The sequence below is a fragment of the Sebastes fasciatus genome, chromosome 13 (genome assembly GCF_043250625.1).
Source record: "Sebastes fasciatus isolate fSebFas1 chromosome 13, fSebFas1.pri, whole genome shotgun sequence".
In the NCBI taxonomy this organism is placed as follows: domain Eukaryota; kingdom Metazoa; phylum Chordata; class Actinopteri; order Perciformes; family Sebastidae; genus Sebastes; species Sebastes fasciatus.
The window spans coordinates 10,863,017-10,888,767 of record NC_133807.1 but is presented as its reverse complement, the minus strand read 5'-3'; the positions used below and the strand labels follow the sequence as shown (position 1 = coordinate 10,888,767).

Below are 25,751 nucleotides of genomic sequence, written 5' to 3'. Positions count from 1 at the left end.
AGTGTCAATAACTCAAACAATTGCTTTAAATGAGTCTTTAAACCTTAGATTATCCAAATGGAAACAAACACGTCTGAGCTTTAAAGTAAAAGATGAAGAAAAAATACTTAAATTTACACATAGGACGAGCTGAAAAACATGGCTACCAAATGTGTTTGTGTAAACCATTTATATACAGTCTGTGGTGTAAGCATAACATTTTGTCATGCATGGGTTTTAATCCATATCATTCGAATGCATTCATTTTTTTTTTTTTAAATAAAAAGTCCATTATCACAGTGAAACTCATAAGATACTATAGAAGCCTGACCCCACAGTTAAGAAAAATTTATGATTGTGTGAATGCATAACAAACCCAGAGTCAACAAAAAGCCAAAGCACATCTTATAATTTAACACTCTCATCACCACACACCATTTACTGACAAGAACATCATTTCCCACAAGCCCCCCTGGTAGAAGTCAGGTTGCTTTGGCTTCTGAATGGACGCTGCAGCCCAATAATGTGTGGGTCCTCCTCCATCTCAGCCAATAGAGACTCTGTTGCTATCACCGCTTATATTTTTAGCAAATTGCTCAGCACCTTAGGAAAACTACAAATATCCCTCCGCCAATTAAACTAGAGCCCGCTAGGTAAACATGGGGGAAAAGACGTCATAATGTTTTTTTTGGGGGGGTCAATACTTTAAGAGGAAGACTATGAATTATTATATATATATTATCTTGTCTAGTAAATGAAGAGTGAGTAAAGACTAATTATTATTATTGTTTTTTTGCAGTTTTGTTTTTAATATATATATTTATATATATTTTTTATTTTATATATATATTTATATATATATTGTGCATGGTATTAATGATTTTCTGACAGGAGAACATAATGCATAAATACCCCTTATATGGAATAATAAAAATTAACTATAATATGAAGAAAGTAGTTCCTGCCGTCACGGGCGTGTGGGCGAGTCACACAGTGTATAAATACGCCGGGTTGTCAAACAGTAAAGTTTCTCTGGAGCCTCCATGCGAACTGTCAGCTGAAGACTAACTGAAGGAAAACCTTCCTTTTGGCCATTTGAGAACTGGGGCAAGCGGTTAAAAAAAAAAAATCAACAAAAATATCCAGTGGTCATCCTCTGGTGGAGTCGACACATCATCCGCCCTGAAATCCTGAGACAACAGCAGGGAATAAAAACAGAGACGCGCAGGAGTACAAGTCAAGCTAGTAGCGCATCAGTGACGAGAGGTGAGTAATTAAACATCCGCCGGTGCATGAAATAGGGCTAATTCTATTTAGATATATCCATAAAGGCGTGTTCATTCATTCATTGTCAGCAGCATGTTGCTGTGTTTGTCTTGGCTTTGCTAAATGCGACTATATAATGAATGACTGTACTGGTTCAGCCATTGAATTGAATAAAGACTGTTATGTATTAGCTGAAGTGACCCTCTCCAAGTCTGCTCAACTGTTTATTATTATCTGATTTGATATGTTGTTTATGCAGAGGAGGGACTCAGTGACCACATACTGGGTCGATGGGATGTTCACCACTTAATTATTAGCCTTATAATTTCATTCACAGCGACAATTTGGCATTCTTGCATGTCAGCTAAACCAGTGTCCTTTCTGCTCCAGTGGCTTTTTGACTGACATATGGCAGTAATCCCCAGGTAGACTCTGCTCTCCCTTGTTATCTGAGCTTACATGCAAACCTGGAGGATATTTATTCCAATCTCCAATTCTTCATGCATATTTACCTCAATTTGGTTGGCACATCTGGTATAGATGTGCAACATATTCCCATTCAAATAGGTCTATCAGTGTGTTTATTAGGTGAGGTGACAACAACAGTGCAAAATCACAATAATATTCACCCTATTGTTTTGAGGTTTTTATGTGTGTGGGGACCACTTGGTTTCAGGCAGGCCTTTTATTTGTTGACCTTCAATTATAACATTTTTGCTTTCATATTTCTGTTATTGCACATTAGCTTGTGCTACTTGTAAGCTCACTGTAGATGTGGTGCTTAATAGATAAAAACCTGACATGTAGTGGGGATGCTTTGCAGCACACATTTGCAGCTCTGATAATGAGTCCATGTAAACAAAAATAGCACTATAGATCCTGCTGTTGCCCTGATCCACAACAACAGGCCTGTAAAAATGAATTTATCTCTTTTCAAGCTGTGTCACAAATCTGCAGGTGAAGAATACAAATACGAACATGAACAATTTGATGTTTTTGTTGCAATTGCAAGCTGTGGTTTATGATTTGGACCATTTATTGCACTCCTGAAGCAACAAATCTGCACATATTAACTGAGCTATTCCTCTAATGTCATTGGATGACATTGGATTTTGTGTATCTTATAATGAAATGCAGTAGATGCTGTGTAGATTAGCTGTGTGTGTGCACACAAGGTTTTTAGGGATGTTGGTGGCTGTTGCAGGTGATGGACCGGTGGATTCTCCTGTGCTCACAGATCCTTTTCTACAGTCACTTCAACTCATTTTTAACTCAGGTGGTGGAGAGGAATTTGCACCACAGATGATGCAAAATGGGGCCCTATATATATATATATATATATATATATATATATATATATATATATATATATATATATATATATATATATATATATATATATATATATATATATATAGCCCATTCTAACCAACCCCCATCTTCTCCTTCAATGTCACCTTTTTCATGCGATAGGGGGGAATGTAAATCTCGTCTTGAAGCATGCAGCCTGTGCAGCTTCATCTGTAATAACATTAGAATTGTCTTTAATCGGAGGCATCTTTCTAATCTTAGCTGCTGAATCCCCCATCTGGCAGAGAAGTGAATGTGAGTGAATTGTTTGTGTGTGTGTGTGTGTATGGGGGGAGGGGGTTGATCGCACACACTGCATGGTGGGAAATGGTGTTCTGTGGAATCGACATAGCTGTCCTGCCATTTTACACCTCTTCCTCTTGTTGTGTTATTGTTTTGTTTTGTTCTTTTTAGCATGTAATCTTTCATTCATTTCGTCTCGACTGCGTGGTGATGAATGGATGGACTCTGTGTGACTGTGTTAAAGCATTAAGCAGGAGGCTCTCCGTGGGATCGGATTCAGATTATAAAGGATTTATGAAGCCCACAGCACGGCATCTGTTACATCCATCAGTAGATGCTGCAGTTGATGAAACCAAAATATAAAAAAGCGTACAAGTTCTGTGTGTTATTGAATAAGAGTAGCGTGCAAGTTAATTTTCTCACCTCGTAACTAGAGCTGCAACGATTAATCGACTATTTTGTTGATCGATTAATCAGTTTGAGTCATTTTTTTAAGGAAAAGAAAGTCAAATTTCTCTGATTCCAGCTTCTTAAATGTGAAAATGTTCTGGTTTCTTTACTCTTCTATGACAATAAACTGAATATCTTTGAGTTGTGGGAAAAAACAAGACATTTGAGGACGTCATCTTGGGGTTTGGGAAACTCTGATCAACATTTTTCACCATTTTCTGACATTTCATAGATCAAACAACCAATCGGTTAATCGTGAAATAATCAACACTTTAATCGACAATACAAATAATCCTTAATTGCAGCTCTATTCTTAATATTAGGAACTATTCTTAGTATTATGGAAATGTATAATTTGATACCTAAAGGCATTATGGTGAGCTTTTCACTGTTTCCCCAAGCTCTTTGAATCGATTTTCGATGGCTTCAAGTGCATATAATTATATAATTTATTTTTATTTTGATCGATGTTTGCCCTCACAGGTTCAGTATAGAATTGTCTCAATCCATAGTGTATTAAGTCTTGACACCTCCACTGGTCTCTTACATGCAGTCGTGTGTATTTCTTGCTTTCATTAGAGCAATGACCTATATGGAGGCTAGAGCGTGCCATTCAAATAATTATGTAAATCAATGAAGCGTTCACTTAACTGATTTTACTCATTTACTAAACCGTTCCATCAGGATCTCACAACTGTGTCTTAATTGGCAGCATTTTGTTTACGGTGATGCAGTTTGTGTGGGGGGGGCGGGTTTGTTTGTTTGTTTGTTTAAATTGTTCAAGGAACTGATGGATAACAATAATTTATTACACGGATTTGTTGAATACTCTATTCTGATTGGTCAATCACGGCGTTCTACGGTCTGTTATTTCTTCATAGCAGACCGTTGCTATGTATAGCAGACCGTTGCTATGTATAGCAGACCGTTGCTATGGGCGCAGTTCTGATGTCAGACTGTTTTTGTGTCAAATTATTGATTTCTTAAGTAGGTAGCCATGTAAAAAGCGGGATAATGTACAGCTAGCAGGTCATTATTACAAAATAAACCCAGACAGAGAGATGCGGCACCCCGACCAGCTCACTGTACTGTACGTTATCCCTAACATGTAGGGCTGCAACTAACGATTATTTTCATTGTTGATTAATATGTTGATTATTTTCTCGATTAATCGATCAGTTGTTTGGTCTATAAGATGTCAAAAAATGTGGATCAGTGTTTCCCAAAGCGCAAGATGATGTCCTCAAATGTTTCATTTTGTCCACAACTCAATGGTATTCAGTTTACTGTCATAGAGGAGTAAAGAAACCAGAAAATATTCACATTTAAGAAGCTGGAATCAGAAGTTTGATTTTTTTATTCTTAAAAAAATTACCCATTAAGCGATTTATCAAAATAGTTGGCAGTTGACAACTAATCGTTGCAGCTCTAATAATATCCTAATTTCAGTAGCCTATATTTTCGTGCTGTTGGTGTTCTGAGAGAGAGTCTGTTTGTTCTGGTGGCCCACTCCAGCCCCCGTACAACTGAGGCTTTCTATGGTCATAAAATAAGAGTGTGATTTATTGTCTACAGCTGGACAACCATGTCCTTGCCCCTTGTTTTTGATCCCTTGATCTCCCCTTAAATCTTCCTCTGGTTCTTTCCATGTAAACTTACGGCTTTCTTCTGTTTTTCTTCTTCACAGTTAGGACCTGAAAACATTGTTGCGTATTTGTGACGACAAAAGACCGCCTGCAACCTGCCGCCCCCGCCTTCAAGGTGCCTTTACCATGGTGACACTAAAAGAATCATACACTTTACAATAAGCCAGAGGGAAAAACTCCTTGTCACAGTTGCATTGCCTCACTTTCAGCATCATCTTGATCCCCTTGCCCCCACGACGGCGCTAACCCGGTGCAGCCATGCATCTAGAAGTGAAGGTGGCCCTCAACTTCATCGTGTCCTACCTGTACAACAAGCTGCCTCGGCGTCGAGCTGACCTGTTCGGCGAGGAGCTGGAGAGGATACTGATGTCTCGTTTTGAGGGTCACTGGTACCCCGAAGCCCCTCTCAGGGGCTCCGCCTTCCGCTGCATTCACCTGGGAGCGCCGAGGGACCCCGTGGTGGAGTTGGCCGCCAAGAGAAGCGGACTGGACACGGAGGAGGTGCGTGCAAATGTTCCTGCGGAGCTCAGTGTGTGGATTGACCCTTACGAGGTGTCCTACCAGATTGGAGAGAAGGGGGCGGTGAAGGTTCTCTACCTGGAGGACCCTCCAGGTCTCGGGTGTGACGGCGAGAGGCCTGAGGGGGTGAGCAGAGAGGGTAAAGGAGATGCGGAGGCGGAGGAGGCCAAGAGTCTGGGCTTTAACCCGGACGCTCAGGTGTTTGTGCCAATTGGAAGCCAGGCGTCTCCCGCCCTCATGCCGTCGCTCTCCAGCTCCCCCACGCCTCTGTCTGCCCAGTCCTGCCCCGGGCTCTTCAGCTACACCAGCTCCAGCACGCCCACCGACCCCGCCGCGCACTCCTCAAACACCTCCACCCCTTCTCCTCCCAGCGGCGGGCTGCCCTACCTCGCCTCTCAGCAGCCGCCCTCCGCTCTTCCCGCCGCACGTCCTCAACCCATCACCTTCACCACCGCCAGCTTCGCCGCCACCAAATTCGGCTCGACCAAGATGAAGAAGTGCAGCGGGGCCGGGTCGGCGGCCAGCTCCGTAGCCGTCGTACCGCCCGCCCAGAGGATGCTCACCCGCTCTCCTACCACCATCTCGGCGCCAGAGCTGCTCAAGCACAAGCCCCTGTCCCTCTCCTTGCACTCCCTCGGAGGTCCCATCGCCAGCCAGCTCTCTCCCAACGCCAAAGAGTTCGTCTACCCAGGATCCCCGGGACCCCTTTACTTTGATGCAGACACCCAGCCCATGCAGCCTCACGCCAGCCCATTCCAACCCCCCCACACTGTCAACAGCCACCCGTCCTTCGACCCCTTCTCCAGCCCTCCCCCCGCCCAGAGCGTGGGCATCATTGGCAGCAACGGAGGAATCTCGTACATGGAGAAGCCGCCGTTCGTCGAGGGTTTAGGAAGCTACAACCTGCAATACCCCAGCCAGTCCTTCCAGCCCGTGGTGCTGGCCAACTAAGCCTTCATTTGTAACCATAAGAATTGTTGTAGGAGGAGGCGGGTTTGGACAATGACGCTCCACATATTTTCAGTTTTCTAACAAATTCTTCTAATACTAATACGAGTTAAGAATTAGTTTTACTACAAAGATTTAAAATACCACTGAATAATTAATGTGATTTTGTTTTGTTCCTCTATTACCCCCAACCCCACCCTGCCCTTATGTCCGTTGCTGTTACTCATCACGTTCTCTGATGACAGGAGTGGGTGGGGGGGTGAGTTCCTTTTCTACCTTGAGTCGTTGCCAATCTCTTTATGTTTTTGCATTGAATGTTAATGTGAGGGACTTTTTGTTGTTTAATGGACCCGGCCCTAGTATAGCTCCATTTTTGCACTGCACTGTCATGCTGTGAAAAAGGACCTCGCCAAGTCCTGCAGGGAACGACGGCTGTGGAAAAGCTCAGCACTTTGCTCTGCAATCTGCTCTGCCCTACTTGCCACAAATACAGAGAGAGGGGGGCTCTGCTTGTCTCCGTGTGTGTGTGTGTAGTCCTGCTCTGTTTTGTTGTGGCTCAGCGTGATGGAGAGACTCGTTATTTGCACGGTGGGCCCCGTTACCCTTGAAACGCACTCGTGCGCAGGCACAATTTGACTCCGTTGTTGTCACCGGGGCGTACATTGGGAGCAGTTTATCATAAGCTGGAATAGTGTACACGACGTGGGTTTAAATGAAGCGAGAGCAGCGGAGGGAGCAGAGAGAAGGAGCAGCGGGGGTGTTGAGGGAGTGATGTAGTAGAATGTATTGTATCTGTCAGGGGAAACTGCGGCTGGGAAGGTCAGGGAAACCTTGGTGAATGTGAAAAAAAAAGCAAGTAAATCTTTGCATTTTTAAGACAATGCGCTGATACCTCAATTGTACACACTGGGATGTAAGTTTCATACATGTATTCAAACACACACACATGCAGAAATATACGCACATATATATACACAATTATTTCAGTCAGCAGTGTGTGAAGGTGAAGAGGCGTAGAGGATGCAGCAGTTAAGCAGTAGGGATTGTGATAAATGGCTTAGCATGACTTTGACTATGAAGGAGAGGTTTTCCTCTGCAGGGAGATGGGAGGGAAGGGAAGACCGAAGGAAACGAAAGAGAGAGAGAGAGAGAGGGAGAGAGAAGCAGCTAGAGGGTTTGTTTTGCCTCGGTGGCGTCCAGGCTGTATTGGCTTTTAGAGAGCGACACTTTTAAAACCCAGAACACGTTTCTGGTGAGCTTAAATGGTATTGAAGCCAAAAGGCTCACACTATTCTCTCCCTCCTCTTGAAATTCTTCAGCGATCTCTCTTCTCTGGCTGTTAAACAAAAACCCAGAATCGTACAGTTTCCCAGTTATGTGGACAAAGATACAAAGATGAATGTTCTTCGTTGGTCTGTTGGCGCTTTATTGGACAGCTTGTCAGATCTCTGGAAGTCTGCTGTTTTTCTAACAATGGTTTGTTTACCAGCCGGGTCCACGTGATTGTCGGTTAGTCACTACAGGGAAGGGTAACTCTCAGATGTCCATTTGAGCTGTCCGGCACTTTATTACTGGGCTCCTGAGGCGGCGTGTCGCCCACAGACACTAGCGCTCCCACCATTCCTTTCGCCCTCTTGTTTGGAAATGGCACATTTTATTCAGCTAATCATGAAATGCTTTAGAGATTCAAACAGTATTCGAATGCATCGCGCCGCTGAGGAGATGCTGTTAAGTCTTGTCTGTTTATTTTTCAAGTAAATGTTTTTGTATAAGATGACCCAAGGACCCTTGACTTGTGCTCACGCTGGTTTTTGCAATGTGACAGCTTGTCATACGCATGCAAGTTTGTATTTTTTTTTTTCCAAGGGAACGGGTGGGGAGGTACTGTAAATGTTACGATTGTGAGGGAAAGATGCATTTATATAATTTTTTTTTTTTGTTTTGTAATTTATTTCCAATATTTCTATATTTTTTTGTTTTTTGCAAAAAATGATCACTTACATTTGTATTGAGTAAGACGAGTCCAGGAATATGTATATACAAAGTTCTTATGTTCAGATTCTTTGTTTAGTTTCTTACATGCCGAGGTTATTTTTTCAGAAAAATAACGTGAATATATGCAAACCGAGTCAAAAATAAAGATGTACAGAATAAAAGTATTGAATGTGTATTGTACCTTGTGCAGCATTTGTCTACCAAGACGGGTAAATGTATTCATCCTTCAAGTCCGATTTGAAGTTTAAGATGTGAATGTTTACAGTGGGTTTGTGTAGGAAAAGATGGCTGATATCACTTTTGAACACTACTCCCATAGGCAGTGCGTTTAAACCAAAAATCTTCACATTCATTTTTTTGAGTGCAATGTCCATTTTCCCTTTTATGTGAATTCACTGCATATTGTGGTCACCTCGCCTATTTTTTCCCCCTGAAAGATTTTCCGTTTCCCTCTTAATTTAAACAATTTAACATCAACGCTAACACTCCTGTTTTCATCGAGTTCAGTACCTAAACTTAGAAATAATCAGATTTATACCAACAAAAATGGCTTTTAACCTCCCTCATATTATATATCCCATTAAATTAGACTTCTTCTCACCTCCATATTTCTTTCAGTGGGTTCTCTTCTCCCCATCAGCCTGGTCCTTTTGGTCCTGATACTATAGCCATATATCCCAGACTGTCTTTGCTTACACAGATGCTCACCCTCCTCCAGTGCAATGTAACGCCATAATTTAAATTACCCTGAAGGATTTAAGGGGTTTCTACCTCTCTGCACCCGGGAATAAAAAAAAAAAAATCCAGTATATCTCCTCTAAAGGAAGACGGTGTTACGGCAGGTTTGGAAATGATGAAGGAAATGAATGTGCTGTGAATGTTGTTAGTTAACCCTGGTTGAGATGGCCTGCGGAGGAAACTGCTCATTTTTTTGTGTGTTTAAAAGACGTGGAGAGATTTAATTTTTGTCTCATGCATGTCTAAAATGTCCAAGGGACTCCTTTTTTTTCTATTCCGTATTTGTCAGATTATTCAGAGCAAACGAGGTGCGTTGTTAAATTTCCTGTGTACAAATCTGAGGATGTGAGCGATTACTGTAAAAGCTGTTTTGCCCTCGCATCTCTTAAGAGTGAACGCTGTTTTGTTGTGTTTTACACTTGAAAATGAACACATTAGATTAGTGTTGTAAACACACTCTAAACGCAGGCTATTCTACAATCAGGGTTGAACATTAGTGTAGAGGAAAAACAAGAATTTTGTATTCTGATGTCCTTTTGCTTATATCGATGTGTGCGTTTTATTTTGCACTTTGGAATATTTCATTGTCATAAAAGAAGTTTATTTTCTATGTAAAAGTTTAACATTTAAGAGTAAAATAAATCGAATTAAAAGTTCAGATGATGTATAAATATAGTGCTTTCTTTCCTGCCTGTATTTTATTATTTTTTGTTCCTATTTTGTATCCGATCTGTACACCCTGTAGATGTGTAATGAATCTTTCACTACTGAAATGCAATGACCTGTTTTCTGTGCTGCCCCTCCCCCGGGGAATGGGGAGTTACTACTGCAGTTTCTTATTGTATCAGATTCTTTTTTAAGTTTGTAATAAAAAACAACAGATTGGCAAAGAATAAGCATGGGAAATAATCTGATTGTGTCATCCTCATTGTTTTATGCGTACGCAGAATGACTAGATGTGGAGATAATGCAGACATTAGATTAGGGCTGTCAAAGTAAACGGGTTAATAACGCAAAATCATTTTAACGCCACTAATTTCTTTACGGCATTAACGCAATGGATCTTTCGGAGGTTGGAGCGGGCTGAGTTTTAAAGCTAGAAAATACTGAAGTTAAGTGATAAGAGCGCAGTTTTAAAGCTAGTGAAGATACCGGCATCATAGGAAAACTAGAAAAACCTAAGGAATCCATCAGTACCAATTATGTCCTACTAGCTTGTCGTGATGGAAGCTAAATAACGCTCCAAACTTAGGCTAAATTTTGGTGAGGAAAAACTGTCATGGCCATTTTCAAAGGGGGCCCTTGACCTCTGACCTCAAGATATGTGAACGAAAATGGGTTCTATGGGTACCCACAAGTCTCCCCTTTACAGATATGCCCACTTTATGATAATCACATGCAGTTTGGGGCAAGTCATAGTCAAGTCAGCACACTGACACACTGACAGCTGTTGTTGCCTGTTGGGCTGCAGTTTGCCATGTTATGATTTGAGCATATTTTGTATGCTAAATGCAGTACCTGTGAGGGTTTCTGAACAATATTTGTCATTGTTTTGTGTTGTTGATTAATTTCCAATAATAAATATATACATACATTTGTACAAAGCATATTTTCCCACTCTCATGTTGATAAAAGTATTAAATACTTGACAAATCTCCCTTTTATTGTACATTTTGATCAGATTAAAGAATGTGATTCATTTGCGATTAATCGCGATTAACTATTTAAAATCGATTGACAGCCCGAGTTTAGATACACCCAGCTCCCTCTCACCTCTCACTGTGTCATACTCACTTACCATTGAACATATTGCAGATCAAACATTATGAAAAATAGATCCCCATGTTTCTGCGAGAAGCCTCGGATTGAAATGCCGGAGCTCTCATTGTGGTAAACAGATTCAAGTGATGTTTGATCAATAATTCAAAGCAAAGATGGAATTCTCAAATGGTGAGGAGCCAGATTGCTCACCACCTACCACAGCTGGACCCATCCCAGCAGATATTACTTCACATTTCATCATCCAGCGTTCTGTCTCTGTCTGTCTGTCTGTCTGTCTGTCCGATGCAGCCAGCTGTGAGGTTGACTCGCTCATGTGAACACAGAGGGCTGCGCTCTCTATAGTAACATGTAGTGGTGTGACATTAACATGCATGGCTGGGCTCCTCCTCGGCTCTCCTCCACGTCTTCATCGCCCACTCGCTGCATCCCATCTCCCTCCCTTCCTCCCTCCCTCCCTCAGCTCACATGTTTTTAGCTGCATCCCTGTTCTCCATCTTTCTCTGTCCATCCTCTTGCCATCTTGTTTGCCCCCCCTCCCTTCTTCTCCCATTCTCCTTCACCCCCTGCTCCTCCCTCCTCCTCTCCTTTCTCTCCTCCATCCTTCCAAGCACCTGATCCTTTCTTCTCTTCTCTCTCCTCCATCCTTTCCTCTCCTTGCCCCCCCTCCCTCCTTATTCCCAGAGCCCCTCCCTTGCTTCCTCGCTTTCCTTTCTCCACACACAAACACCCATCCCGTCTTTGAGGCTGCCGCTGCTGCTGTTACGCAACGCTGCTCCCCAGTGTGTCGGTGTGATCATTACGCAACATCTCCTACTCCTCTGGAATACTGATGAGCAGCAGGACAGAGGCAGCGAAGGAGGGGACAGTGAAAAACAACAAGGCAAAGGGAAAATTATGTGATGAACGTGTGCATCAAGGTTGAGGTTAAGGATGTGGAAAACATCTGCACCGAACTGCTTCTTTTGTTTTCTATCGTTTCTTTGTCTCTCAGCACCAGCGTGCCTATTCCCATTAGAGCCGCTGCAGCTGGTCGATGACTCAGGCAAGGTCAAGCAACGAGCCAGCATGTCATTAAATCCCAATTTATTTCAATTGCATGATACAAGATACAGTTAGGACATGGTACTGCAGTTGCATGTATCCCATACATGGTTAGGACGATACAAAAACATCTAACAAAAAAACATATGTTTATATAAAAAAGAGAAAACAAAGCAGAAACACCACAGAACAAACTCAATTTAAAAATCAATAGACTTTTTAGACATTTTATTTTTCAGGAGTATTGTAGCTGCTTTGAATAGCAAACAAGGACGTAATGTCATTGATGTGCAGCAGCACCATAAGCCAGTGCCAATGGTTTCAGGCCAGAAGCTGAAAACAGCGGTTTAGACCTTCAGACGGAGATGCTCATTTCCACCACTGTCAGGCAAAGAGAACAATACCACGCTCAAACTGGTGCCACCTGCAGGCAGAGTATTACAACTGCAGTTTTTCCATACGATAACATTTAATATTTGACATCTTTAACCTGGATCAGATTTTATGATTTTAGTTGTCCTGACTTATCTGTTGTCTATCGGTAAAATGTCTCACTCTGGGCAGGTCAATTAACAATTTCATGCTCAATTTTCTAATGACGAAGTGCCTAACGAAGTCATACACGGAGGTAACCGTTACTGACGGTAACTGTAAAACAATCATGTTGTAAATTTACTTTTTTTTTTAGCTAACAGGTGAAAGGTTAAATAAAATACCTCAAACCGACCAACCATGCCGGAAAAACATGCCGTTGTAACATTTATTGCCTGCAGGTGGCGCATGGTGGTTCTAATAGTGCAGCATCTGTGACTATCTTTGTCTGTAGGTGGCGACAGACAGCTGGAGATCTAAACCACTGTTATTATCTTCCCTGGAAAATCTACAGCCTGCTAAATGACAATGAGCCAGAGATTGCTACATACTGTACGCAGTACTATAAATGATCTTTCGGTCTTCTAAAAGACTCTCAGGATCAGTACCTTTAGTCAGCCTGATGCAGAACATTTTTAATTTAGTTGAGAAATAACTAAAAGTTTGCATTCATCAACTACATTGATGTATAAAACAGCATAATGCAGTCAATGCCAAGTTTGAATGTCAATGCAACATAAAACACATTGCTAAGAAATGTCTCCTTACACTACTACGCCATCAGGAAACTGAAACAAACACAGAATGTATCAAGAAAACACAAAATCACCAGCTGATCCAGTGTATCTAGATATAGATCGATCTTTAGTAAATAGAAAAAACAATCCACACAGTGATCAAAAGATGCCTTTTTCAGCTGACGTTCGCTCCAAGGTCAAGCACTGGCTGCACAAAGGATGGGTGGCTCTATTATGCAAGTCATAAACACAGGACATCATAGCAAAGATGCTCTGCTTGTTTTGTTTTGACAGAACTGTACAATAGACCATCAACCTACCCATCCAAAAACAGATCTAGTTTTCAGTGATGGTTTACAGACATAAGTACACTTGGTGTAAAATATTCAAGGAAAAAAAAGGACACGTTTACTGGGTTTCATGCATTAGGATCCTAGACTACAGAGGATCTAAACTGGAAGTACAAATGACTTTGGGGGCATTTCTATTTAGTACATAAATACATAACAATTTTACATACAACATCGTCACCGAAAGAAAACGAGCATTACATAACAAGAGTATTATTGCCACATTTATTTTCTTTCCAAGATTACGGCGATTAGGAGCACAAGCCGACCGATCACGAAATGTGCGTCGGCCGAAGACACTTGAGATATAGAGTCCCATAACAGTCTGTAATGTGTTTACTAATTTAGACGCAAAAAGAACCCAATTTATCAACTCGGGAGTCAAACGGAACTTTTTATGTGCTCTCTGTTTCGACCAACAACACTTTATAACCCTGCTAAACTTTCAACCTTTCAAAATAGGAAGTGTTGGATGAGGTAAACAAGGATCCTCTGTGTGTTCAGACACATGCTGTATGTATATAGAGAAAAGAAAATCCCATAAAACTATATAAATCTGGTTTTTTTTGTTTTTAAACAAACATCCAAAAGCACAGTTTACCCATTGATTTCCCTGCATTGGTTTCATTAGAAGTATTGTTCCTCTAAAGGAAATAGAATTATCTGACATATTGTTGTACATCACAATCAACAGATGCGTTATTACCGTCAGAATAAATACAGCACTCATTGACTATTTGGCAAATATAAGAAATAGTATTGGGTTAATAAAGACACACAGTCAGAATCCCTGTCTTATAGGATATAAAGACCATGAGACAATCATTTATTTACAACGTTTAGAAGCAGTCACCTTTGGGCCCTGGCTAAAAAAATAAAATCAATCCATCACTACACCGTGAACTAGGCAGGCTGTAGTGGCTCTAGCGCCCTCTACCTGCAGTGTGCAGTAAAATAAACATCCCTACGCATCAACATACCCCTCCACCGGTGAGGGCCCTGCAGATCATCACACATATACCTTCGAATGCAGAAAAAAAACTACAGCTCTCTTCATTTGTAAAATATCGGTCTTCTTTGACTAAATCTTGTGTGAGGCTCTGGAAGATGATCTGAGGTTAGTAGAAAAGGAAACTACATCACAGTAGCTTTAAATTGTAGGTCATGCATGTTTTTCTCCCCTAATAAGCTACTGTGTCTCCCATGGTGGTGGTGGTAAATACCTGCCACCACCATAATGTGTTTTTTTTTTAAGAGAAAAGTGCAAAAATGGATTACACACTGATACACGCACATTATCTATGTGGTGCAGGGAGATGACGACTATATATACAGACCGTTTCTGTGTGCGCAGAGGCGTGCATGTGGGTTACAAGACGGAAGAACTGTGACTGAATCCCACCTGCTAACGGACTCTCATCCCTTTCTCCTATGACCGGCCTGAGGCCTTTGCTTCCTTTCTCTGCAGACTGGAAGTACCACTGTGAACCTGTCTCCTGCTCCTACTCTGCCACCAGTTAATCAACATCCTTCTTCTGAGCTTCAGACGGAGTATTTTTAAAAGGAAGTTACGGACACGACGGACACAGTGCAACACAAGGAAATGTGAGGGGCGGCCAGTGTGCACCGTTCTAAATACAGGACTTCTGACTGACATGCTTTGGTCCACTAAGAAGAAGTGCTGTGCAGTGATAAAAACTGATTTGTGTGGCATTTTAAAAGCCTATGATACTTTTTGTACCGGTCTGCTCTTTTCACATCTCCTGATTTTTCTTGAAACCGTCTGGAGACAGACCAGATTTTTCCACGTGTGTTTGACCATGGGAGTGTCCATAAATCGTCCCCTTCCTCTCTGAGTGTAGGAGCCAGGCGCTCTCCACAGGCCGTCCTGTGACCACCGCTCCCATCATGCCTCACTGCCCTGCCAGTGTGCATCCAAAACTCCAGCATCCTGTTAACAGCTGGAGCTCGACACAGTGACTGGAGGTCAGCTAAGACAACAGTGCAAATTTAGATTCCCTTGGTGGATTTGTGTCAGTGTTGAATTCTGCGGGGAAGGGAGTTCTGCTTTTTGTCTCATTGATACTTTTCGTTGGGTGAGTTCTTTTACAGCGGGCCGTACTTAGCCTCGTACCGGGTCAGGATGTTCTTGCAGCGGCCGCAGTCCTTCCGCATCTCGGACACCTGCTGGCGCAGCGCCGCGTTCTCCCGCTCCAGGAAGGAGGCGCGCACCGTGATCTGGTTCTCCTTCAGCCGCCGCGCATCGCGAGAGCGCTTTGCTGCCACGTTGTTCTTCTTTCTCCGGGACCAGTATTTGTCATCCTGAGGGAACGAACGGGAGAGGTACAGTTGAACACAACAAACATTAGCAAGGGATTTGAAAGGAACATCTGTGTTGTGAAAACATCCCCCCATCCTTGATCTCTAAGCCACCACACTGTTTGCAAATGCTTTAATCTTTACCAGGGGTGGCCAGAACACAGTCCGGCTGCAATCACACTTTAACATCCCTTTTTGTAGTAAAAAATAATGTCAAAATGTTTGTATCTTTAATAGTGTGTAGTTTTGGAGTTGATGCCCAATAGACACCGCACACATATGTTTAAATTACCTTCTGCTCATCAGGAACAAACACCTTCTTGGCCTTCTTGATCATGGGCTGCGGTTTCAGCTCCTCGTCAGAGAACTTGTGTTTGCGCGGGTTGAACAGCTCTCCCCCCGGCACACTGGACAGGACCAGGTCTGTGGGATCCGGCTGGAAGTTAACGTCCACCTCAATGGCTTCTGGGTCGATGGGGGAGGGGGTGTTACGGTCTGCAGGGTTACGATCTATATGGGTACGGAGAGACAAAGTTAGCTCGGAAACTACATCTATTGTGGATAAATTGATAATGAAAATAATGCTAACTTGCAGCCTTATATACAGCATTTCTATTCCCCTAGAGTGACAGGGAAACTTTTGCACATTGTAATCCAAATCAGTGCAAAGATCCGGTAAAACATCATCTCTTTGTGAGGCTTTAAATGTTCAGTTTTTGTCAAGACAGTCAGGGTTGATTCAACTCTTTTTCTCAAGAAAGCACTGACAATGTCTGCCTTTAGTTGCAGGTTTTTACAGATCACAGTGATGTGTAGCAGACATAGTCCTGCTGGCCATGTGCCAAACATACAGTATAAACGCTATAGCATGGGCTCAAAGGTCAGGGTTTTGTCTGTGTGTCTAAATGTGCAATGTTATTTAATGTTAGCCCAGCGTCTACAAGGCTAGATCGACTACAAGTACACATTACAGCTACACCTATACAAAGACATCATATACAACTACAGACAGCTGAAACAAATAGCATATAATTCAGCTTCTAGTTACAGAATTTAAGAATCTCAGCAGCAGGAATTGTTTTCCTAAAATTACTCAGTCTAATACTAATGGGGGAATTAAAAAGAGAACTGGAACGAAGAATAAATAGGAACTGTATATCCAAAAAACACATGCAAAAATAATAATAAATCTATATTTCTCACCTGTTTTCTTCACTTCCACTTCTGCTGTTGCCTCCTCAGACAAAGATTCCTCATCTTGTCCTTCCTCTTCCTCTTCCTCTTCCTCTTCCTCTTCTTCTTCCTCCTCTTCTTCTAGCTTGGCTGGTTGTAACGTGGTGACCGTCACCGTTTCCTCTGGATCTGAGGTGACCGTCGAGGGGGATGATGCTGAGGCGGGTACAGGAGCTTCAGCTTCAGCAGTTGGAGTAGTAGTAGGAGTAGGAGTAACCTTGGGGATGGATTTGCCTTTGACTCCCACTGAAGCCAGAGTCTTCTGCAGCTCCTCTTCCTCCAGGCTCACAGGGATCCCGTTCTCCAGGAGGAACTCGTCCAGGTCCATGTACTCCAGGTGGAAGGTCTCCCCGTCGTAGGGGATGGTCTTCTCCCAAATGGCCGGGGTCAAGGAGGCTGATACCCCCCCACTGCCTCCTCCTCCTCTGGAACCTCCACCAGCACTGGCTGCTGCTGCTGCTGCTGCTGCGGCCCCGCCCCCCTCCACATCCTCAGAGGAGCACAGCTTCTCTTTCTCTATTTCTGCATTAAAGACAAGAGGGTGAACAGCGGTTAAATAAACAGGCTGCTTACTGTGAGTGAAAGGTTTTTTCCTGTGCACACACATGACATCAGGTTGCAGACAGGAAAAGATAATTAGTAGATGGAAGGAGGGGAGGGTGGAAAGAGGGGGGTGTGGTGTGACACGTGACAAAAAAAAAGAGGATTTCAAGCAAAAAGCTGAGTTTAAAAGTGAGAAAGTAGGATGACTATATGGAATAAAAGAGGCTTCTGGGAAACCGGAAAATAGGTACAGAGCCCAGCTTGTTCCACACATGCACTACCAAAACACAAAACACCACCACACTAACTCTAGACCAAAATAACACTAGATTATTATGTCTAATGAAAAGCCAAGCACTGTCTCTGTCTGATAGTGTATTTGCAGTGTGTGTGCGCTGCTTGCAGAGCAGCAGAGAGGAGTTAGAACTTTTTGTTCTTTTTTTGGTTTCCTCGCAGCCTCTCAGATGAAACTGACTCCAAGCATCACATGATGGGTCCGTCCTAATCCGGTTTAATTAACGCTCATCATTTCCTCCCAATGCAATAATTTGGTGTTTATTCTAAAGATTATGCATTTTATATTGTAGTGTGGATAAACATGGCAGAGACTGGAAAAACTATTTTCATCATTTTAATCTTACCGTCGTCGCCCTCCTCCAGGATGTTAGGAGGAGGGATGTCCATAATCTTCTTTAAAACAAACGGGAAGCACTTCTGCTCTACAGGAGCGGCTGTAACGACGGTAGACGGCTGGAGCGCCTCTGTCACCGCGGCTTTACCAGACATTATGTCCTGCTGAGCTCCGAGCAGACCACCAGAGAGACTGAACGGTACCGAGAGAGATGCCTCCTCAACAACAAAAACAAACGCTTCTTTCACCACGACAGAGCTGCTGCTTCCAGGCCTGTTATCAACGCTGCTTTTAGGACAGCAAAAAGCAACACTACTGTACACAAGACCCCTTGTTCTCTGTGTGCACCACCGAGCGCTTGTTGCATATTCATGAGCCCTCTGGCCACGCCCACTAGTGGAATAGTAGAAGCTGATTGGATATTCTTGAGCCCACTGGCCCCGCCCACTCACGGAATAGTAGAAGCTGATTGGCTGCCAGCGCTGTCCACTTTAATGTGTGACTGTCAATGTATAGTGTACATAGGCGCTCCTCTTTGTCTTTGTAGTGGTTCTTAGACTGCTCATTGGCATATATATATATATATAAAAATAGATTTTTTTTATTGTTTTTAAATATTTTTTTTAATTGTGTATATTCTTTTTATTTATTTATCTATTTTTTTGTATATAATATGGTTTTTTTGTATCTATACTGGCTTATTTTATATTAATATTAGTGTTTGTTAAGTTTCTTTCAACCGAGAATGTTGTTATTGGGGACGTTTGTGAATGTTTGTTCTGTTGTTTCAAAATGAACAAAAAAAACAATAAATATAATATTGAGGGGGAAAAAAGACTGCTCATTGACATATATATATATATATATGTATATATAAATAGATTTTATTTTATTTTATTGTTTTACATTTTTTTTTTTTTTACTTGTGTATATTCTTTTTTACTTATTTATCTATTTTTTGTGTATATAATATGTTTTTCCTGTATGTATACTGGCTTATTTTATATTAATATTAGTGTTTGTTAAGTTTCTTTGTACCGAATGTTATTATTGGGGACGTTTGTGAATGTTTGTTCTGTTGTTTCAAAATGAACAAAAAACAAATAAATATGATATTGGAAAAAAAAGACTGCTCATGGCTACTAATTCACCACATGGAGATGTTTATATAGAGGAGGCTGGAAAGAACATTCAGTCTCGTGCAGCCAGACAACATATCATGTGTAGTGTCACTACTCGCGCATACATACAACCTGCAGGGAAAGGATGCATCCCAGTTGAAGCACACTAAAATCACACATTTGCACACTTGCATCGTGACTATACAGATTAATCTGCACGTCTGCACCCGCGCACACTACTCGATACACCCAAAAAAATTACAATGCAGCTCGTGCAAATACTTTTCTGTCACTTCCATATAGCACCTTCTTCAAGGATACTCGTGCTGAAACACGTGCACCCCGCCTCCATCCTGCTCACGTGAAAGTACAATCTGTCGAAGGGGCGTAGCTCCACATATTTAGCACGTGCGGGTCAAGGCGAGCTGGAGCGGGCACGCGCCCCATCAGCTGTGCACGGGGACCCAAAAGGTAACAGAATACACGTTGTTCACCAGACAGCTCTAAATAACACTATTATTACAATTATTACTACTATTATTCATTATAATTTACCACCATTCGTTTATTCATTTTGTATGTGCGTCGTTTTATCATAGGAACTCATTATGACATGCATTATTTATTTGACACCATCGTAATTGATAACATGTTTATGCTGTTTATGCACATCAGACGCTCGCGGAGCCACAACAAAAGAGGAGGAAACGTCACGTTTCTGTGCACGCGCTGCTATGTGAGCGCGCGACAGTCCCTCGCTCTCTTCAGCAAGACGTTTTGGTTTCAGGAACACGATGTTCAAACCGCTCAATCACCCCACCTTCACCACTTGTCTGTGTTTTTTGTCCACCAGTTCACCACAATAGACGGTAAACAAAGCGCCCAGTGTCTGCTGTGCAGTCAGTGACCCACCAGAGAGGAAATAACCTGCTGCTGCAGCAGCTTGGACACAGACAGACTGAAGACTACTGATGGACTGTATACATCAGATTTAGCACTACACGGTACCAATCACTGTGGAGGCACTGGTATAGTTCTTTATATGCAAGGCATTGAAGTATGTATATATATTTTTAATATCTTTTAATCATGACTTTTTATAGTGCTTCCTGTATTGTAATGTATTATATGTAATGTATTGTTGCTGTTTTTTCTTTTTTTCTTATCTGGACATTGAGTCTGCAATAAAGTTTGAATGAATGTTTACATTCCAGTCTTATCTATTAACTTAAGTGCACCACTTACGTTACGTTAGACTACACACCATGTAAATGATGATTTTTTTTTTTTCTTAGCAATTTACCTTGATTTTATCTTAAAAAAACTACACTGATGAATACTTACGCAGTCATACACTGTCAATAACCCTATTATACCAAAATATCCAGCTTTTTTTTTTTTTACTTTTCTTCGGACATTTTTTCATCCATTCAGTATTTATTTCTTTGCGATATTTGTATTGTTTACATTTAAAGAACACTTGACTTGTATATAGACATTTCCAGCTTTGTTATCATTGTCCAAAGCTGTTATTTCCATTTCTGTTTCCATTTCATAAAATCAGTCAAATTCCTTGTATATATGTACTGTATGGCGAATAAAAACTGATATTGATTTGGATTCTGAAATAAAGTGCCAAGGAATGGAGAATACATAAGCATCTCTTTTGATTCAACCATGTTCGACCACCTGAGAATACAGTGTGAACCCTGTTACACATAAGGTCAAGATTTTAGATATACATGAGTCATGAGTGATGTCTGAGTCCCTCATCAGTACTACACATAACATTTGGATTCGCCACCAACCAAACTCAATAATATTTTCAGAGTATTTAAAAAAAAAAAAACACCTAACTACCACATTCTTATTTATCCATTTAACTTTTCGGTAAATTGTATCTCACTGTATCATGGTTTAAACGTTGCTATCTAATAACTCCGGGGTTGTTAATACTGGCACTTAGGGCTGGGAGATATGGCCAAAATCTTCTATCACGATATAGGTAATTTCATATCTCGATAATGATATATATCACGATATAGCATGTTTTCTGGTAGTTCAATTAATAAATAGTCTATATGAAATAACCACATGGTAAAGCCTATTTTTGTATCCTCCTGTGTGAATTAAATACTTGACAAATGAAAAGTATGGAATAGTTTCTCATTTTAAGAGCAAAATGAACCATTTTTAAGTGAAATTATAGAGAAAAAATAGACATAAACCTAGCCGTTATCGCGATAGAAACAGCACAGAAAAATATATACGATGAACCTTTTCATATCGTTTTGAAGATATATATTATCATTTTGCCCAGCCCCACTGGCACCGACAAAGTGAAAAACCCAGCTTAGAGCTAGTCAACAGAGGTTGTTGGTATTTCATCCATGGTGCCTATCAGCTGAAGTGCCCTTAAGCAAGACAACAAATTGCTTTGTGAATGCTGCACTTGCTCAGTATTACCATGTAGTACTGGTATATAGCTTGAGACTCCCGCTTTGTCAGGATGATGAATGTCAAGGTAGTTATGTGGCAGGGGTAACTGGGTCAGTCTGGCGGCATGTGTGTGGCACAATAACCACAAACGTCAACTGAATTATGTGCAGTACCTCACCTGTACTTGTGCAAAAGGTTTTACAATATACAGAGTGGTCAATTCCTTGTTACTTGCTAAATATCCTGCAGAGCTTGTTGGAAAAAAAAACAGCAAGAAAAGCCTTGGGCTCATAATGCGGTGTGTACAGTGCAAAACATGCAAACACCCGCTGGCCTAGAATAATAATCGTTAGATTAAACACTTCTCAGTGCCCTCTACTGTCCGGTCACATAAACACTGTATTTAGTCTAATGAAGCAGCTAAGACAGGTAGTCTTGGCCTTGTGGTCCAACTCGTTTCGGGACAATGAGAACAAGAAGGTTCAGTTTATATACTGCGTTAACGTTCAATCTATCGGAGCAGAACGAAGAGTTTAACAGAAAGTTTGTGTATTATTTCTGTGTCCTCCTCTCCAAAGCAGGAGGGGCTTTGCTGTTTTACAACCTTTACAAACACGCCACAGTATGACTATGAACTATGTAGCATGGCAAGAAAATGCAGTGTGCTTGATAAAAATAATCTTATTATTAATCTGCTTGATCTTTATTTTGGTCTTAATGTTAAAATAAGTATTGGTGCGTAGCAAAAAAAAGGGATTATTCCTGTTTTTCTGCATTATAGCATGAATCTGCACTAATAATGCTGCTCAAAAACAAGACATACACAAGGTAAACGAGACAAAGAAATATCAGGGTGTCACCGAGAGAACTTGCAATTATTGTTGACCGAAACTAAAGGGAAGGGCAGACAGCAAGGTGTCATGTCGTATTATTACCAGGCACAACTAACAAAGACAGTCAAACTGTCAATCCAGAGATGCATACATTGTGAGTGATTTGTCATGCTTAAAACATGCAGGTAAATTGTATTCTGCTCTACATTATAGGCTATTATATTGTGAGATTTACTGCAAAAACTCTGCACATTATGTTGCTTGGCTTATTAATTCATCGATGTGTCAGCACGAGTAGCAAATATGGCAACAAATGCATCAATGCTGGCAGCGCGAGATGATGAAATTCAATGAATAACGGCATTTGTAAATATTTTTGCATTTGTTCCAATGACACAAACGTGAATATTTCATAGATGTACCAAGGTGTCAGTTCCTTCATACATGTCGTCTTACAAACTGAATCTAAATACCAGCATTATCTACCAGGGTCATGGGGCCAACGTGGGTCCGCCTATTCCCATCAAACCTGAACAAACATCATCCCTGCTGAAGGGCCCTTCAAGAGTTTAAACAGCCATGTTCAATTCTTGATTTACATTCCAGCAGGTTATAGGGAAATTTAGTCAGCGGATGCAACATATATTGTTGTAATTCAAGGATGAAATATGTTGGTAGCATAGTAAAAGAGCATAATAGCAAAGTAAAGTTATTTTTCCAGTATTACAAAGGGTCACTTTCATTGGATGTGAAAGTCTGATCATAACCAACCATAATGTACTAACAACACTGTCCTCACCATCTGGAGGAGTACTGTTTGGACATGTCCAGTGAGGGGAAAAACACTCACACCATTACATGTGATCGGATCTGGTTCAATTACAGCTGGGGGCCTCACTCACACCTTATGGCACCTCTTTGTCTCTACTGTCAACTATCCAATAAAAATACCAAACAATGATCTGACAAAAAAAAGCAAGAAAGTAAACAAGAAGAACTGAGTGCACAAAGAAGCTAATGATGTGATGAAACCGTGGAGTGAGGACTGTTTCAGTGTTGTTGCATCAGTTGCAGGCTGCTGTGTTGCTGACATATTTCCATACAGGCCTGAACCTGCAACAGGGTTCACTTCAACATACAACCTTGATCATCTTTACTATAGTAATCAATACGAGTTCCTGAATGCAGCCGGAGAGGGGTATGTATTAGCATGTATTACTCAACCAAAGAAATTCTTTGTCGACTAACACACATTTTGTTGACTTATCGTTAGTCGATTTAATCGACAGATCTGTGAAACAGAGTTTCACCACAAAGAATCACACAAAAGCACCACTTTAAATCTTGTGTTTACCAGAGATGTGATCATAAGTTTCTTGGAAATAAGTCATTCAGCATGAAAATTAACAATGACTAATAGAATAAAGAAATCTTAGTTGACCAAAAGACCAAAAGGGGTTAGCCCTAGACCAGACATTTAATCCCATTGTAATGAGGGTTGTGAGGTGTTGTACTCATACATCAGGATTTAAGTTGTCTAATAACTTTACACCAATGATGGAAGAAGCACTGGGATATTTTTCTTAAATATGTCAAAATACTAGTCTTGCATTGTTAATTTTATTGAAGTACTTTGAACATCAGAAGTAAAAGTACTCATTATTAGCAGACTGGCCAGTGATTTGATTAGTATTACTGGTGATGTTTAAATGGTCGATCTGAAGCAAATTTTTAACTACTTTACAGTGTTAGTTTAATCTATAAAAATGTATACTATTATTTATGTATTATTTTGATACATTTTCTGTTGCCTATATTTGAACAGAATTTGCAATAAATTAAGGTATTGCAATCTAATTTGCTATATTGCTTTTCCCTCATACATGTGTGATAATTCACCTGTAAAACATTTTTTTATTTTATTTATACACACACACACATCTATTTTTATTTATTTGAGGTCTTTACCTCTAATACCTCTACTTAAAATACTTCATCTTTTTTCTACTGTATGTTTCACTCTGAAAACTCAAATAAAAAGTAGAAAAAAAGCATACTATGCGGATCATATGTTTAGTCACATAAATACAGTGGAGTAAATAGTAACTTACATTAGTAGCAGTAGTAAAGTAGCATAAAAGGACTCAATAATAGGCTATACAAGTAGATTATAAGTGCATGCAAATTGCACTTAAGGTAATTTACAGTATATGATAACAAGTGCAAGTTTCAAGTCTGTTTTTCTGCTTGCAAAAAGCATGATAAATGATTCTTACCTGTGTCACCAAAGGCAGGGAAGGAGAAAGGATAGTCAGCCAAGGACTTGAGGAGATCAGGAACATCACTCCTGTCTCCAAAGATGATCTGGCTTGCTGTCGACATGATGAGCAACCTGTGAAAAGTCTCTACTGCTGTCTAAAAGACGAGTCCCAACTGAGAGAGAAACCAAACTGTGTGTCAGCAGCTGACTTCAGACACTTTTAACCAACTTTGCAGCAACTCACATCACGGGGACGTCTGCGTGTGTCCAAACAACCTGTATTATAATGGAACCGCGCTGATTGGATGAGAGCGGAGCAGGCGCCTGTCAGTCACAGCGCGGAGTAAATGAGAGAGCAGGGGGGCGGGCTCTGTCACGAGCACAACAACAACCCTGTTCAGGAGAGCACATTTCTCGCCACGCACGGCAGCACGTGCAGGCATGAGAAGGCGGCTCGAGGCCAGGATGGCCCCGCGCCATCTAGTGGCCTGTTTGAGTAATGCACTAAAAAAGGTGACAGTATAATGAAACTGTTTTTACCTGTACTTACTATTAGTAGCAATACACTGTGAAAATACTCACACTTGTTTGACTTCTCATTTAGTTAAACTATGAGCAAAACTATTAAGTCTCATAATAATTTGGCCAATGCAGGAACACCTCATTATGAACCAGAATAACACACATATGCTCCACATAAAAATACACAAAGTCAAGTCATACCACCATAATATTATAAATAAAATAGATAATTCATATGACACCTTCTCACACAAAAATATAGCTTATACTGTATATATTCTTAATGCATATGTTCTTAATATGCCTGTATATATTCTTGATATGCCTTGTACAAACTATTTCTTATATATGTACATTCATACTTCCTGATATGTATATGTTCTTAATATGCCCTTGTACATAGTATTTCCTTTTATAATTGTAATATAACTTAT

At 40.9% G+C, this 25,751-nt stretch overlaps 2 protein-coding genes across 4 annotated transcripts; one reads left to right on the top strand and one right to left on the bottom strand.

Moving 5' to 3' along the window:
* The first annotated feature begins 997 nt into the window (after nt 1-997).
* tob2 (transducer of ERBB2, 2) lies at nt 998-10,108 on the top strand. Of its 2 annotated transcripts, none has more exons than XM_074655413.1 (3): nt 998-1,245; nt 4,976-5,049; nt 5,144-10,108. In XM_074655413.1, the coding sequence occupies exon 3, from the start codon at nt 5,193-5,195 to the stop codon at nt 6,402-6,404; it is 1,212 nt and encodes a 403-aa protein (XP_074511514.1). In that variant the 5' UTR covers nt 998-1,245; nt 4,976-5,049; nt 5,144-5,192; the 3' UTR covers nt 6,405-10,108. The 2 variants fall into 2 exon arrangements, with proteins under 2 accessions (XP_074511514.1, XP_074511515.1); XM_074655414.1 differs by having other exon boundaries at nt 5,124-10,108.
* A 1,874-nt stretch (nt 10,109-11,982) lies between these two features.
* Nucleotides 11,983-25,081, bottom strand: tefb (TEF transcription factor, PAR bZIP family member b). 2 transcript variants are annotated; one of them, XM_074655411.1, is made up of 4 exons: nt 24,812-25,081; nt 16,939-17,490; nt 16,028-16,245; nt 11,983-15,738 (listed from the first exon to the last, which is right to left on the bottom strand). In XM_074655411.1, the coding sequence occupies exons 1-4, from the start codon at nt 24,915-24,917 to the stop codon at nt 15,523-15,525; spliced, it is 1,092 nt and encodes a 363-aa protein (XP_074511512.1). In that variant the 5' UTR covers nt 24,918-25,081; the 3' UTR covers nt 11,983-15,522. The 2 variants fall into 2 exon arrangements, with proteins under 2 accessions (XP_074511512.1, XP_074511513.1); XM_074655412.1 differs by lacking the exon at nt 24,812-25,081 and adding an exon at nt 18,153-18,505.
* Nucleotides 25,082-25,751: the final 670 nt, after the last annotated feature.